Source organism: Corvus hawaiiensis, chromosome 14, assembly GCF_020740725.1.
Source record: "Corvus hawaiiensis isolate bCorHaw1 chromosome 14, bCorHaw1.pri.cur, whole genome shotgun sequence".
Taxonomy (NCBI): domain Eukaryota; kingdom Metazoa; phylum Chordata; class Aves; order Passeriformes; family Corvidae; genus Corvus; species Corvus hawaiiensis.
Window position 1 is genome coordinate 2,878,986 of NC_063226.1, and position 17,602 is coordinate 2,896,587.

General features: G+C 36.9%; 1 protein-coding gene across 5 annotated transcripts in view; it reads right to left on the reverse strand.

Annotated features, from left to right (window-relative positions):
- PCDH11X (protocadherin 11 X-linked) overlaps positions 1–17,602 on the reverse strand; it is a 439,566-nt gene that overhangs the window by 350,436 nt on the left and 71,528 nt on the right. Inside the window, exon 5 of one of the 5 annotated variants that reach the window (XM_048318515.1) lies at positions 11,095–12,743. The exons of the other annotated variants lie outside the window; for them this stretch is intronic. Coding sequence (XP_048174472.1) covers positions 12,738–12,743 — 6 coding nt within the window. The 3' untranslated portion in view covers positions 11,095–12,737. Of the gene's footprint in view, positions 1–11,094; positions 12,744–17,602 lie in introns of those variants that run through there. 5 annotated transcript variants of the gene reach the window in all.

Below are 17,602 nucleotides of genomic sequence, written 5' to 3' on the forward strand. Positions count from 1 at the left end.
TGGTGAGGATGTGTTGCCACAGGGACTGACCCAGGTCCCACTGACAGACCCACAGTCCCTGCCATGGGTGCCAGCACAGCACAAAGGGGTTGGCATTTCCTCCAAAGGTTAGATGCTATCAAAGGAAACAAAATCATGCATGTTGACACCAGTGAACTTTGCAAAAAAACCAAAGTGCTTACACCACCCACTGCCTGAAGACAACATTTCTCACTTGCTCCTGAATCATGGTTTTCAGTCTGCTGGAATGAACCAGGATCCACGGCAGTTTGTCTGAGGCATGCGCCTCCTCCCTAAATGCATGTTCTCCAAAACCCCTGGTCCTTTTCTCTTGGTGTTTATATTGGTTATAACTGATATGCCAAATAAACAAGCAGAAGGAATGCACTTGGGTCTCTGCCAGATTATGGCAAAGAGTAAAGCAGGTGAATCAAACTGGTGAAAATATATATACAAAAAGGATGTAATGAGGAGAAATCACTTTAATGGTAAGAAATACAATCATTATAACACAGCATAGAAATGGTTTATTCTAGAGAAATAAGGGGAATATATCAGAGAATTTAATCTCTCTCTTCACAATAAAATTTGCTAATATTTCAAACAACTTTGAACAACACACAGTGGAATAAGCACCCTAACATTAGAGTCACTGGAGGTGAAAATATCTGAGTACAATACTTCTACTTAGTTTAAAAACTCCTCTCTGTGTTATCTGTCTTTTAATTTCTTCAACTCTTTCTAACTGAGAGCAATCTGCCTATAGGACTAAAGGTCATGGCTTCAAAACGTTCTCAGCTTTGTGAGCCCTAGTTTTTAAAATTATTTTTGTATTAGATTTCAGAAATCATCTTACTCAGCCTTAGCTATCTAAAAGCCAAGTGTTCACACAGCTACCTCCTACAGTACCTAGAGGAAAGAGAGTTAAGAGTGACTCATTGTAGCTTGTGTGAGCTTGAGACAGCTACAGCAGTGATTCTCTCCGTGGGGCTCTCTTCCTTCACCTCCTACAGAAGAAATGAATTCCAAGCTAAGTCTTTCATTAAAAAAAAAAAATAAAAAAAATTCTGCTACCTTTACAGTCATTCAAAACTGAAACTATGATCACTTGGAAGAAATCACTACAAAAATGTCTGCCTTCCACACCCAGTATTACATAATCCCAAGTGAATGGTAGGGCTGCAGGTGCTCTGCTTATTCTCTCTCCCCAAGCTTCAGCACTCTGACAGTCCAGCCTGATACACCTGATCTGCCTGATACAGCACCTTCCCTGATCCCCTCTGCCAGCCATTCTGTTCTAAATTTGCAAAAGACAATAAAAATAACCCAAAGACAGTAACAAGTAAAACATCACCTCAGCATTTCTCCTACTATAATAGGCACAAAATGCTGGTATGGGAGAGGGATTTGGTCTGATCATTGTTTTGGGGAGATCACACCAACACCTGGATATGGCTCCATAAACCCCTGGGGTACAGCCAGTGCAGTTCTGTCTCTCAGTAAGAAAACCCCAATCAGCCTCAACCACACACCAAACAGCAGAGAGACGAAATTCAGTTTTCTTTTATTTTCTTTGTCTTTTACATAGCAAAGACGGGGTTTTCCATTCCCACCTATCTGGTTTTGGATATCCTCTCAAAATGTTATTACCATATGTGGTATGGATTCACCTTTCCTTCTCACTCTCCTGGTTACAGCTGGTGTCGTGCTGACCCATAAGGTTCTGCAGTTGCCATTTGTCTCTGTAATTCAATAATTATTGGTTGATCCAGCTGTAAAGATTGAAGCTGGATCAACCAGCCTCTCCCTTTCAAAAACAAAATTGCTATTAAGCCTTTCTCACCTTCTGTCTTTTTCTTCCAATCTCAGGCCACAGTATGGCTAAAGGAAGAACAATTACCAAAAAGAAGATCCACACAAACCTTACAACCACACAAGTTGTGGAACACAAGCAGTGTAAGCCAATCTGCCACAATCCCTGTAGGAGATTATGATACATTCCCTTGAGAATTCCCATCACGTAACATTTGTTTGATCAGAAATGGAACATCCTGTTCCAGCTCCTCATTCTCCTTCCTGAATAACACCCTAAACAGAAAGCAATCAAAAAATTAACAGCAGACTAATAACCCTATCCTACCTTAAAAAAAACCAAAACCAAAAAACTCAGTCATTGACCCACCATATAAAATTAGCATATGCCAACTTTTGCTTCATTGTACCAAATCTGATCTCATCTCTCATGGAACCCAGTACTTCTGAGATGTATAAATTAGAAGTGACTAGTCAGATACTTGCTCTTCTGGAAATAATTTAAAAACAAACAAAGAAACAAAATTAGTTACACTGAAATGAGTTCAAATGCTACAGAATTCATTTGGAATAACATGTTATACAGATTTACCCACAAGGTTGTGACATCCACTGGTAAATTCTAATTTATTAATATTCTGTCTTTGAATATGAAAGAACTAAGTCTAATATTAATTTTATTTTTTTTTTTTTTTAGCTCAGATGAGAAACAACTGAATTCAAGGCTCATATTTCAGCACAGAGTGTTCTAAACTAAATACCTCCATTAAATAAAGATCTACATTCTTGACTTGCAGTCTTTAAACCTGTCTGGTGGAAAATAAAAAGTGGCATTTTTCATCAGGATTTTATCTTGATAAAAAGTCCTTTTTGCAGATACATTTGATATTCATTATGTTTCTGTAACAGCCTCTGCATCTCCAGTGTTATCAAACCCCAGCAGAATCTTTTCATCTTAATAATACAAAAGTAGACTTTGTGTTCTCAACCCTATTCTCCTCAGATTATCCATATAAAAGGTTTGATTGACATAGGGAGAGGCAAACCAGTTCTGATTAAATCTGAGCTTTTATTGGGGCTGGTTTCACAAGAAGAAAAGGTTCTCTATGTGTTATGACACATGTCAGGCTTTGTCTGGCCATTATCTTTTTTGTGGACCATTGGACTGCTGTTTCCAGGAATAAGTGCAGGTAGTCTGCAGGTGAGTCCTACCTTTGTGGCTTTGATGAATTCCTTCAGTTTCTCAGGCAGACAGGTTGTGTCTCTCACTCATTTTCAAAGGAGACAGCACTGAACGAGTTATTCAGCCCCACGAAAGCAAATTGACGTGTGTGACATTACCCAACCAAATACATGAGATGCCATCAAAACACTAAAACAGCAGGTTCCTTCTACTGTTTTTATTTCCATGTGATGTCCACTCTAATTATATATGAGTTTTGGAAGGTAATGATTAATCAGTTCCTATAAAAATTTCCCATACAATTTCGATTTTTCTTTTGTTTTTCTGTTAAAGAAAAGGTTCTCAATAAATTTGAGAGCTCAGTCATTTAACCCTGAGTTTTAGCATTTTCTTTTTCCTTCATTTTAGATACAAGGAAATAGTTTATGAATGCAGTTTTATACTACATTTAAATGGAAAATGTAACAAAATGTATTATGTGAGTATTGTGAGGAATTATACTTTTGGAGTTTTGAGGGGAAAAAAAGTCTGAAATTTTGAACAGTAACTTTGGAGTTTCAGTAAAAAGAAATAAGGAAAAACAGCATATTAAAAATAACATTAATTACATTAAGTAACAGGTAATGTCTTAAAAGCATTGAGTTATAAACAGTCATTCAACTGCAGAAGCATAAAAATGGTCTACAGGCACAAAAAAGAAAAGGCATCAATGTGAATTATACCCTGCAAATAATCATAAAAAATATTTGGTTTGCTCTCCTTTAATGTTTTCCTATTTAAATATAAATTAAACATAACTAATATAATTTTAAAATGTAATGCTCTTGCCCCCCTTTTAAAATATAACTATGCTTATTCCTGAAGGGACTTTGGATGACACAGGGAAGAGCTTTAACACAGAACACAGTAACTTACTTTGAAGTATTCTCCACTTTGCCACGGAGGAAGAACAAACCCTTGAAACTTTTGATGTGTAAAAATGGATTGTGCATGAAGATTCTGTTTGTGGGTGTGGGACATGTACAGATTTCACTCAAGTGGTGAATGCCCTCAGAAAATAAAGCTCCAAAGGGACTTTTTTTCATGACAAAATTTCAGATTCTCTCATCTATCTCAAGAAAAATTATGTTCTTCACGAGTAAGATTAGTGCAGTTTATTGTGTGAAATTCCACAGTTATCATATCCTCATGTGAATTTAATAAAGCTCAGCCTCAGCAGCTCTTGAACAGCAGCCAAGCATTTGATTTGTTCTATTTCATTTTATTCATTTATATGCATCTTGCTCCCATCTGGAATAATAAAAACAAACAGTTCAAGGAGTTAATGTGTTAAAAAGGGGCAATGAAATAATGGAATATCCTCTTCCAACCCCCCTCTCCTAACTCCTGTTCTTTCATATCCATTTCAGAACTCATGTTGCCATTTCCTAAATCCTCAAAGACAGCCTGTAAGAGGATTGTGAGGACAGATGTTGGAGCCCTCACACAAGTGAGCACATGCTGTCTCAGCCATGTTCAGTGTTTCAAACCCAAACTACTGTAACTAATAAATCATGCTTGGGAGCTGAAAGCAGATAATTGCACCACTGTATATCTTGTATACAGGAAGCATCAAAAGGCTTTTTTGCCTCCAATTACATTTTCCTGGTTTAACTGTTCCTGACAGAATTATTCTGTCATTTCTGTCTGCTTTTGATATCCAACCTTTGAGATAAGTTTCTGAAGAGGTTTGATACCCCCATTGTGAGCAAAACTATCCAGACTGTGCCAACTTCTCAGCGCTTTCACTACCACTAGATGAAATTTGAATAAATACTCACAACATATTTATAAAATAAAGATGAAAACGGAAGTTGATAAAAGCCATACAAGTGAGCAGCAAACAGTGTACTTGGGGGTTCATCCCAAAAATCCATACCAATAGATATATTTTAAAAATTTACAGCTAAAAGTAATTCGAATTCATTGGGTATTTATACATGTGGGCAGTGGATTCATAAAAACAATTAGGGTTCTGATTTCCACTGAAATACCGACATACTCTTGAGGATCCTAAAATATTAGAAGTCAACTGAACAAGGGCCAGGGAAAACTGATCTGAAAGAGCCTGGGTTTGAGTGCCATGACTGGCGTAGGTGACTTTCACAGATCGCTCAGAACCTGAACCATTTTATGATTCCATGATCTGCAATCTTTAAGAATTCTGATGTAAGAAATAGAAATATACCGTGTGACCCACTGACACATCCTCAATGGTTATAATACATTGTCCCAGGAGGTTCATACATCTGGTAATAATTACTTTGGTTATTATCACAGTGCTGTTGTCAAATGTCAAATTGACACATCACCAAGTGCAGGATCTTACAAATGTCTGGATCCTTATGCAGAAATCCCCCACCCACCCACAGTTTCAATATAATAATGTAAAAATAGGAAAACATCACAATAGGAAAATCCTAAGCCATCCATTAAAGACAAGAAAACAAGAATCTCAGAGTGTTAGACCATATGTGTATTATTTTCCAACAGGGAAGAATAAAGACAACATTTGATGGACAGGCTACGAAGTAACTTGGGTTAAAAGTTGGCCAAAGTCATAATGCACAGAAGTGGTCTTACAATAAACTTGGTGATGAAAGGGAAGGAATCAGGAAAGATCCTTTAGCAGGGACTGATTTACAACTTTGGCCATACAAGTTTCTTAAAATGCATTTATCAAATCCTCCAGACTCTTGTTTGCAAAATCAGTAGGTTTGATGATTGCTGCATGTAAGCAAACACCAATCTGTTTATCCATGTTTTTTAAATTAGTCACAATGTCACTTTGCTAGATTAAAAATCTGCTTCAGGCCGTTGAAAAATCCATTCAGCCTCATGCTTCTAAACAGCAAGAAATGTCTTTGAACAGTCTCTTATAAAGAAAACAAGAAAAGTTTTAGAAAATTACCATATCTTTTTGTTTGTATCTATATCTATACCCATGTATAAGCTTCTACAATATATAAAATAAGAATTAAAAAGGTAAGCATACAGCGTGTCTAATAAGACACTTCTGAAAAGTATTAGATATCTGTATTTGGATAGAGTATGACTGCTATTCGAAGGAGGAAAAACCAAGATTTTCTTGCAGGATTTTTGGTAAATCCATTGTTCCCACTCAGGTCTAGCAAATATAACAGATCAAGGTGACTCAGCACGGACTGTGAGCAGTGAATACAACAATGCTGATCACTGCTGCTAATAACAATATCTCATACACCTTCACAAGTGGCAGCAGCTCTTAGCTGCAGCTCTCACTGAGTTCTGGGTTTAACACGAGTTGGGAGAAACACTTCTCGTATAAATTGCAGTTGTTTGGGCTTCTAACTTTGAAATCAATAGCAATCAAAATCTCAGCAGGCTGGAGAAGTTGTTGTTTCCCTTCTGCTAAGCTTGAGAACATAATCCAATGTTTTCCTCCCCTCTTGAAGTTTTGTTTACAAATAGACTTATTTAAACAGAAAAGCCCTTTTCCACCTTCAGTTTGATTCCTTGGTGTGTTGGCTACAGACGGTTTCATGTCAAACACCTCCAGAAACACAAACTTTGGAGAACAGAAGACAGAAGGTAGAAAATACTTAGGTTTTCATAGAGTAGAGTTCAAAATATCTGTACCTATGTGTTTAGGTAGTTACAATAACTGGGTACTGGCAAGCAAAAGCACTTGATTTAAATTTATTTTAATGTATTTCAAGAATTAAAATGCAAAAAAGGTAGAAGGCAGTTTATCGTTATACAAAAACTGTAATTTTACCTCAGCTCAAGTTAAAAAATTAAAAAAAAAAAAATCAACGTTTTTGTACCATCTTTAGGAATTGAAGCAGTTTCTTCCAGTTAAATAGCAAAGAAAACTGTACCATATATTTTTCCAAGTCTGAGTTACTTTTATTCTTCACTTACAGCTCCAAACACATTTGTTTTCAAAAGGAGGGAAACACAATTTCTAGCAATCTACAAAAATCAGTCAACAATACAACAAAGACACCTTACCTTTCAATCCCAATAAACCTGATCTGAGTCACTTTTCAACCCAGATATGAACACACATCCACGTGTTCACATACACTCTAAGTTAGCAGCAGAATTCTGCTGCTTTTATCCCAAATAAATCAACACTAAAACAATTAAGAAAATTGTCCCAATGCGACTCAAAACTGCATCTGCAAAGATCTCTGATGTGGCACTTAAGACTTTGATTCAGTTTCTCACCACAAGAATAATTACAGACTGACAAGATCTTCCTTTTCCCTCATCCCTTTCCATCCCAGCTCTGCCTAACCCCTGCACGTGGCCATGACCTCGTCCATGCAGACACTGCCAAGTCTGGTTGTCAATCACAGAATTCTGAGTAATTTCCAATTACTCAAATACCCCAATACCCCTTTCAAAGGAAAGGACTTTCCAAATCCCAGTCACCTGTTTGAAGTTCATTTGCTTGTCTGAAACACACGTGCCCAAGTGTCTGGAAAAGACCAGAATTTGTCCCCTGTTGGTTTCTTTTTCATAGAAGAGAGGGAGAGAAAAAAACATCAGCACATGGATGGTTTAGATCCAGACCTAGGAAAAGTATTTTTGTGTGGGAAAACCTATGATTGGAGGCTTTCAGATCACAGCCCAGAAGGAAACATAGAACAGGAGCAGAGGGCACTTCATCCATCCAACAGCCACGGAACCCTTCTCTTAGGAAAGGATGGAAACAATGCTGAGAACAACAGACCAAAATTCAGCTCATAATTCTTAGCTGGAGTTCAGCAATGAGAAATCAAACCTCATACCTCTGATATCATTGTTCAGCTTTTATTGGAAAAAAGTGATTTCAGCTTGAATGAACACCTTCCTTGGAAATGAAAACGTAAATGAATAAAACCTATTTAAAAGATTGAAAAAAGTCAATAGTGACCCTGAAAAATTCCTGGTATCACACTTAATATCCATCTCTATGCATACAAGTAACTGAATTTGATTTACATGTGTCTATTTATGAAATAAGCAGAAGCTCACAATTTGGAGAAAACACAAAAAAGTCATTTTCACTATATTTTCAGTGGCAAAATTTAAGAATATGAGTCTATTTAGTAGAAAAAAATTGCATTTCAGAATACTGAGAGACAGTATCAGAATGAGTAAAATAACCTAGCAAAAGAATCATAGCACTAAAACTCAAAACTGTACTTTTCATATTTGTATCCTAACCTCCAAGCCACCAAGAGTCATTTTCTCACATATTGAGAATCCAGTACACTCTCAGAAGGGAAGACAAATCTTCCAAAAATCAAATAATGTGGCAGATTGAAATCCTTAGAGCCTGGCTATCTTTCACAGCAAGAGATGCTGGGATAGGCAGATATCTGCAGTTCCAGCCTGTGCAGCAGTTACTGCCTACAACCTCTGCTAACTGAATGTGTCAGCAGTGGCGTGTGCACCCTCGTGCCCCTCACCTACACATGCAAACAAAATACATACAGAGACAGATATAAACACTCACAGTGCCTGGAAACATCACTAGGAACCGTGTAACTCTCGGAATTCCTGCTTAGATTTCTTTGAAAAAATTGTAGACAAAAGAAATGTTCTGCTGAAGAGTATGAGGTTTTCAAAGAGGCACATTTCTTCTTGCAAAGCTTACGTGTGGCTACGTTATTTAAGTCCTAAACTGTGAAAAATACCAGTCTCCATAGATGCTTGATGGTGTGCATGCATTAAGCAAACAGACCAGAGGTGTATTTAAAAACAGTGCTTCTCCAGAAGGTATACAGAGATAATTGTCAAACAAAATTTATTTTAGAAATAGATAAATAAGACATAAAAGGAACAATGCTCAGTAATTCAATATGAAAGCAAAAATATATATATTCAAATTATTTGTTAAAAAGATTTTACAAATAATACGTAAGACCAGGATACACCATAAATATATGTTTTATGGCAAAATGTGAAATCACTGGCAAAGTGTAACAAAAAAAACCCTGCAGCATTACAGTTTATGTTAAAAATATAATTCTATTTACATCACAAACCAGCTTTGTTCCTGACAGCCCCCTACTGCCCTTCAGAAGTCCCCCACTCAATTAAACTCAGAAGGATTGAAATCCCCCAAAGTTCCTGAAGTGCCTCACTCGCTCTCAAGGGTGTTTGAGGTCGGGTGGGAGGGAGCTTTGGTAGACACAGAAATCCATAACAATTCCACGTGTTGGCAACACAGCACTGGATGCAGCCAGCTCGTCTGAGAGCCAGCCCTGGCTGCTGTGCTGGAGGGCTGGAAGCAGCCATGGGATCACTTAAATCTAAAACTGGATCAGTTAAATCTAAAACTGGCAATACATAGAGAAGTTTTCTTTTTGCTCAGCCACACTGGAACTGACCCAAAGCAGGCTCGAGAGCTTTCCCTACAGACACAGCCTGCTGCTCAGGGGATGAGGCAATGAGCTCCAGGGAAAAGGGGGAATGTCTGGAGGAGTTTATACTGAGGTAACTGTAATAATTGCAGTCTGAACTGTGATTAATATGTTGATATTCCAAAGAAAATATAATGAGTTGTCAATTTCAAAAGTAACGTTTGGTCAACTCAGTGATTTTTTCTCATAAGGTACTCTGACTTCTAAGAAGTCAGAAAAAAAATATTTCTGTGGGTGAAAATATTTGAGAAACAGAGTTGGTTCTGAAACACATGTACCAAGCTTTGACTCAGGGTATTAATACTATTTAAAAAAAAATAGAAATTTTTGACTGGCATTCATGACAGGAAAGTGTAGAAACTGATATCCAGCACACACACATATTCGGTCAACAAACATTAGGCTTTCATGAGATTTTCATGAACCCATTCAACCATCAAGAGGAAATCAGCTCAGAACAAGTTTTAAACCAGTCTATGAAAATACCACTTTTTAAAAAGTGATACTTAGATGTAAGAGAACAAAAATTGAAACAGAAAAAATGCATGAAACTGAGCCACTTAAGAGGTTGCTGGCTTTCCCTTAGGGCATTTGGAAGATTATCATATTTGGCTGGGCTGACTCATGAGAGAACCAGAGGAGAGAGATTACTGATTTGGACCAACAAACCATGTGATATATCTTTTATTTCATTGGTGTAACTTTAACAAATTTTAAAACCATCCTAGATTCTTTTAGAATTACTTATTGGTAGACTAGAATGATAGGACCAGTGTAATACTAGGAAAAAGTTGAGTTTCAGCTAAGTTAAAAGCAAAGGAACTCAAAATGAAGTCTATTTTTTCTCTGAAAGCACATAACTGGCACATCTGGTACAAGAAAAGTACTTATCAAAGGTTCTCTTCATACTCAATGTAACAAAGTAGGCACTTCTAGAGGGTATGCAGTCCTAAAATCAAAATAACCCGCTTTAGTCTATCTATGCCTTGTCACCACCAGAGAAAAAAAACTGAGAGCAACTACATGTTCACTTGAGATGACTAAATTGTATTATCTCCACTCAGTATCCCTTGAGTTTAAAAAAAAAAAAGTTTCAAGGTAAGCATTGAAGTTATTTGGTGCTTCTCTGAATCAAACATTAAATTTATGTATAGGGGTTTTCCCAAAAAGGAAATCCAACCTAATTCTCATAAGGAAAGACATCCAAAGACTCAAAGTAAAAACAGAAACTCAAAGTCTGTGAAATCATCCTGTCTGCCTGACAAAGCACTCTGAACAAGGCAGAAGGGTTGACACTCTTAAACATCACTGAATCATCCTACCACCCACCTAGGAAGCACCTCCACAAACTGCAGCAGCAACAGGCAGGACCATGTTTGGGACACTGAACAGCACTTCTGGGATTGGGAATGAACTTTAAACTGGCTGAATTGTGGCATTGAGTCAATAAATGTCACTGCATGTTTGACCACTGGAAGTGTTGGGGAATTTTAGTTTGAAGCATAAATGCTGCAAGGCTGTGATAAATAGGAACAGCAAAACTGTCTCACAGGTACATGAACTTCTTCCCAAGAAAATTATTCCATCACCAGAAATGAAAATTTTTCCGTAACAGTCATAGCTATAATTATGCAATACAATATGCTAAATTACAATACGTACTTCATTATTAATAGAATTTATTTTACAGATCAAATAGCCAAATACACATTTTTTTTTGAAAGAGCCAGATAGCAAATGTGGAGCAAACTATAGGCAACAGTCATGGTAGACATTCTGCAGTCCAAGAACTGAGGCAACGTGATTATTAAGTACAAGCCTATAAATATCTTTACATCAAACATACAGTAATGTGTAAGAATTCCATGTTGTAGTCTAATTCATGAATCATTAATAACCTCTTTCTTTAAAAGAAAGTTCTATATACTGTATACATCCCAGTTAAAAGCAGTGTCTGTATTTCACTTTATTCTAGCAAACTAATATTACACGTCTTCATACAAGTGCAGAACAGGGTTCTTTATACTCCTTTGCTTCCTAAGAGATTTCGCATTGCATATGAAGTTCTAATATTATAGATGATACATATTAAGCATTACTACCTAAAATGTGAGGCAATATACAAGAACTTGCAATCAACCTTCAAACAAAGCTATGATTCTCAAGTTTTATTATGTAAATGAGCAGTGCTAAATAACAAATGATAATATTAAAACTTTAAGGGAAAAAAAAAGCAACAAACAACAAACAAAAAAGCCAAACAAACAAACAAAACAAAACCTTTATAGAAAAATATTTGGGGGAAAAACAAAAAAAAAAAAAAAAACCAAAGAAACAACAGTAGGCCATTTCCACCCACCCCATGTGCTGGCTAACAGTGAAAAAATTATGTATACTATTTCCTATTTTATGACACTGAAAATCAAGCCACTGGATTTATGACTTTTTTTTTTTTTTTAAATAAAAATACTTCAAAAGGTTAAATGTTTGGCACCTGTTAAACAGACATTATCTAGACTTCAGCAAGCAAAATGCAAATTAAAGTTTATTTTTAAAAGTTATGTGAATGCTTTCCAGTTATTTAAAAGGTGACCATTTATTACAAAATGTTGTGGGTAAGAAAGCATGAAGTTCTAGTTTTTCACTACTACTATTGTGCCTAGAAAATGAGAAAGCAGTAACTTGATCAATTCTATTTATGACCCATAGCAGCAATATCATCATTAAAAAGATTATGGAATAGATATAAATAACACTTAATTCTTAACATGTGTAATGGTGCTATAAGTGACTACAACTCATTTGTTTTTCTTTTTAATGCAGGGAGTATAAAGAACTTTACATTCTCTTTTTAACATATGAATAAAATTTATTGCTCCCTTTTAATATATTCATAGAAACAAAATTCCTAATTGTTTCAACTAAAATAAATAAGGAAAAAATCTGGGACAAGAAGATGATTACAAGCAAAATAAATTTACCATAATCACCAACTGTGAAGAAGGATGGGTCACATTACTTTTTTTCTTAGCAAAACTACATTATAGAACACTATAGCACAACGTACTAAAATTTCTTTGTCTTTTCCTTTTAAAAAATTCTTGCCCTTGATACCTTTCAGTAGGGCAGCTTGAACAGTTCATCGTCACTTCCAAACCCCTCTGGAGATGAGGCGATAAATGTCTTCGGCAACCAGAGACAGGACAAAGGGCTTTCTCGTGCTATTTCCTTGTTTTCATATTTGCTGGCTTAACATCATTGAGTACACGTACGACTTCAGTACATAACATCAGCTGCGATGGCGTTCAGAGCTGGCAAACAGAGAAACAGCATGAGAAAAGCCCTTTCCTGCAGCATTTTCACCATAAATTGTCACGTTTGCTTCCAAATTGCTACCAAATCTCTACCACGTCAGGCACTGTGTGGTCTGGGATGTTCTGAGTTCTAAGTAACCAACCATTGCTGGTGTGTGTGTGTTCCCAGCACAGGCAAAGATCTCTACACACATAGCACAAATGCTGCAACAGAAGGAGCCACAGAAATAGCTTCTATGGATATTATTCTAAGTTTCTTACTCCTTTTTTTGCTTTATCCACTCAAACCCAAAGTGCTGTTGCAAGATTAGGGCTGTCAGAATGCTGCTGCACTACCTACAACAGGTTCTACAGGGTTTTTGTGGACTTCATACAAGAGCATCATTCCTAAAAGCATAAAATATTTTTTTATTTGAAGAATTATTTTACATCTTTAATCTACATTTATCATCAACGGGGTTAGTCCTAAAGATTCACAGAAATTAAGCCATTCTGATCAATTATTTCACAGAAAAGAAAGCACTATCAATACCACAGTCACCAAGACACCAGCCACTCACTGGTCAGGAAATTGCTATCAACTGCAGATTATTGAGTGCAATACCTTCTGGGAGAAAACAGGAAAATAATCAACTGGGAAAATTAAACCACAGTTAACTCAGACTTCATCGTTAGCAATAGTTTATAGCTAAGCAAGACATTTGAAATAACACAGTTGGGTCACAAGGAGGAAAGAGTAAATTTTTCAGTTATCCCACTGAAAAAAAAATGATGTGAAATGCACTTAATGTTTGAAATATTATATTGCTTCTAGCCCAAGGCAAGTGGCTGTTGAAGAGGGAGTTGTGTGTCATTCTGGCTTGCACAAAAATCACTCCGTTATTAATGCTGCAACCTCATTTACCAACTTCAGTATAAACTCAGTCAGTAAGGTCTTACTGGGGAAAAAAAAAAGTGTATTTTTTGCTCTTGATTAGTTTGGGGTTTTTTTTGTCATATTCAAAACCTTTCATTATTTCCTCACACAAAACACAAATTTCTTTTTTACTCCTCCTCATGCTCTGTTTTTGCCTTCTACTATGAGGTAAAGGGGACACTTTCCAGATACCTTCCCCATGCTTTTCTAGAGAAAGGTATCAAAAGAAAACACCGAAGATTTTCTACGAGTGTTGCACAGAGGAAAAGCATTTTCTTGATCAGCTTTACTTCAGTAGTGATGCACATTTAAATAATTGCTTGCTAACTTATGACTTGCACACTTTGACTCATACTTCAGTCAGAAGTCTCTTCAAATTTCATTTTTTTGTGAAATGTATATACATGGCATCAGATCAGAACCCCAAGCAAAATTACCAGTCAGAAAATTAAGGTAAAATAATGAGAATACTTAGAGTCATAGTAATCAATTTAGAAATGGCTTTTTGGAAGGGCTTATACCAACAGCTATTTAGCTAAAATTTAGGAGAAAATGTTCTTTGAGTGCAATTTACTCTGTATCTGTCAATGCAAAACACCAGTGTTATGTATATTTTACACCTCAGAAGCATCAGCCCTGCCTACTGATGATCACAGGATTCTAAATTAAACTCACTGTTATTACACAAAACAAAAAATCCTGCAGCTAAAGATTCACAGAACAGGTGAGTTTCAGAGCTATTATTTTCAGGAACAGCGCAATATTCCTTCAATTCACATCCTGAGCACACTGTTCTCATAGTGAGTGGGAAGCTATAATGACATTTCACCACATTTTAAATCAGAAAACCAAATATCCCATAACTGTAATCAGGTCTAAGCAGGCAGTGATAGAATCACAGAACTGAGACAGTGGGGCTCCAAAATGCTGTGTATTTTAAATGAGGTCTACTTCCCATTCTGTAGATTTCTGTAAGGAGTGTAATGTCTATCTCCATCAGCTCCTAACAAGCCAGTCCAGCAGAGACCCCTGTGTCATCTGAAATTTCTATTCCTAAGTGTGGGTAAATTCACAGATGATAGAATCCCGCCAACTGAACTCCCCTAATGAAGATTTGCATCAGCAAACATGACAAAAATCAATCTCCGTGCCTGTTCCCTCCCTCAGCAGCTTCTCAACATGGTACAGTGTCCTGGCAGTGCAGCTGGATTCACAGACAGACCAGAGGCCAGCTGGACAGATGAGGGAGAACCCCTGCAAACAGCAGAGAATCACAGATGAGGAGCACATTGCACCTTCCAGCTCCTCCAGTGGGAGAGGTGCTGCTTCAAGGGGCACTCACAGCTCCTCAGTAGCACCAAGGCAGAAAAAACTTGTTCTGAAGGTAAAGATAACAACCCAAAAGATCACAGGACCCTTCCTGGGTGACCAGCTGTAAATTTGAAAAGATTTCCCCCGTTCCTATAGTATTCATTCTACTATTTTCAAATGAAAGGCACATCTGAAATAGCATTCAGTAAAAGAAAGGGACAAGAAGAAGGAGGATGCAAGGCAAGTTCTGATGAATCTTTGCAGCATTACCTTCTTTGAATCAAGCTGCCACAGATAAAACTGTGCTCTATAATTATGCGTGTTTTGACTAGACAGGCTGATACCTAGACAGGAATCTGAAACGTCTGAATGTTGTTTTAAAGAACATGAGCAAAGATTTCAGATTTTGAAATTGTGTTACATTAAAATGAGACTAAAGAAAACTCCTCTCCCTTCTTTTCGTCATTCCCATGCAAATGCAAAGAGAATTAGAAGATTTGTGTCAGTCTGGAGCACTTCACACAGTTTGCTCCCACTGAGGTGAATGTCAAAAATAACTGAGCTTTTACAAAGCTTGCAGACAAATAAACTTTAAAGATGTTGTATGTTTCTGCACCAAAGAAAATTTCTGTGAGGCCCACGACTGCCAAAACAATGGAAACCTGATGACATGGAAAGTCAGTTTGATTTTGGAACACTCCAGATATCCTTATTTTGAAAAACCTTATTATGAATAAGCCCCTTCACAATTTATATCACTTGGTGAAACTCCTTTAAAAGAATTATCTCTACGACATCCCCCAAAAAAGCATGCTACTCTGAAGGTCTATTGCCACTGGTATTGATTAACTCCTCCTGGGTAACTTCAGAGTAATATCAGTACCTCTGCCCCTCGCCTTTTCTCACAGACAAACACAGCAAAATTTAACCTCTCTCTTAGGGGACGTTACATTAAGACCATACTTTCCCTCTTCAGCTTCCTGTAGTTTATGATTCAAAGTGTCCTCAGCTGCTTCAGGAGTCTCCAATTGCTTCCCCATAAAAATTTCAGCTGTTGCACTGCTGTATTTATTTGCCCACATGACCACTAAAGAGATATTTTGGGGTTTTTTAGCAGAAAAACCTCTCCATCTTTGCTTGCATGCTTTTTGCGTATGACTGTTATAATGACTTTCTGTCATTTTATAGACCACTTAGACAAATTTAGCAGTAAAGCAAAGGCATAGTTTCCTTTCTTTAAAGACCTGAATCAATACCATTCAGACAGACACAAAATTTAGAGCTTCCAAAGAAAACATATATTTTTAGCTGTAACACAGTATTACTTCAAATATCTGAGTAGAAAGTCTTGCATGGACAAAACTAACAATAGTTGAGATGCGCAGCCTATAATAATATCAGTCCTCAAACTGAAGAGACACTTCACAGTGAACAGAATCTTCTTCAGGCTCCTTCAGAGAACTTTTGCCTTGTAAAAGAGCTGCACTAAGGTAAAAGCGATAAATGATTCTATTTTCCCCTTATATCAGGCATCTTATTTTCACTCTTCAAACTAGCACATCTCCCTTTAACTGAACTGTCTTTCTGTTCTCCAGCTTGCCCCACAGTTTTCTGCAAAATAAAGAGAGTGCCTGGCACAAAATCATCCTGAACCACGAAAATCTGTTGGTCTCTGAGGCTGAAGGGTGGTGGGACAGCAGGACAACTGGAGCACCGTGCCTCAGGATTATTTGTATTTATATTTGTTTCTTCGTTTTATAGGCTAACAGAGACAACTCTCAGGTAGCCTGTCCTGAGACACCTTCCAAAGCCCCACTGCAGACAAAACTATCCAGGTTACAACACACAGAGCCAGGAGTGAGACTGATTTTAAAAGATCCATTGAGCTTTAAGAAATTCTTTACTCATTTTTACTTATCATGAAATATAATTTTCATTTCACAGTCCAACACAACACAAAGTATTTCCTCTAGTGGCCTCTCTTGCTCAATTTATGTAAATAATGCATTCATGAAATTATTTATATATATATATCTTTAAAAAAAAAAAAAAAAAAGTGAATTCATGTGTTTGAAGGTAAACACTCTATCCAAATAAGTGTAAAGGGCCATTGTGATGATTAGTTACCCTTCCTCCACACAATGTTATCACTTTCATGCAGAAAAATATGCCTGAAATAAGGATAGCTGTAATTTTAACAAAATCAGTACAAATTGTAACAGTAATCTCTTTTCTTATCTATTCAGCATACATTCCTAACAACGTTAGGCGAAGCTCTATGAAGATAAGCTAATATCAGCTAGTGAGCATTAAAAAAACCCACAGTTCTATTCTGCTTTTCCAGATAGGAACCCCTGTAACAGATAAAAAGAAATGCTCCTTTTCGCCAACCAACTTCTGCAGAAGAGAATTGCTTTCCATTCTGCTTTCTAGCTTTTTACTGCCAGAGAAGGGACTTTGAGAGTCATGAGCTTTCTTTCTTTGTTAGCTGCATTACTGCATGACAAAGTGTGTTTCAGCAGACAGTGGCAGAACCTTTTTGACTCACAGGAACTGTACCAGAACTCCATTGAAAGAAATCACTTAGATCAGGCCTACAGAAATGCTGAAAACAGCACTGCCCTCTCCT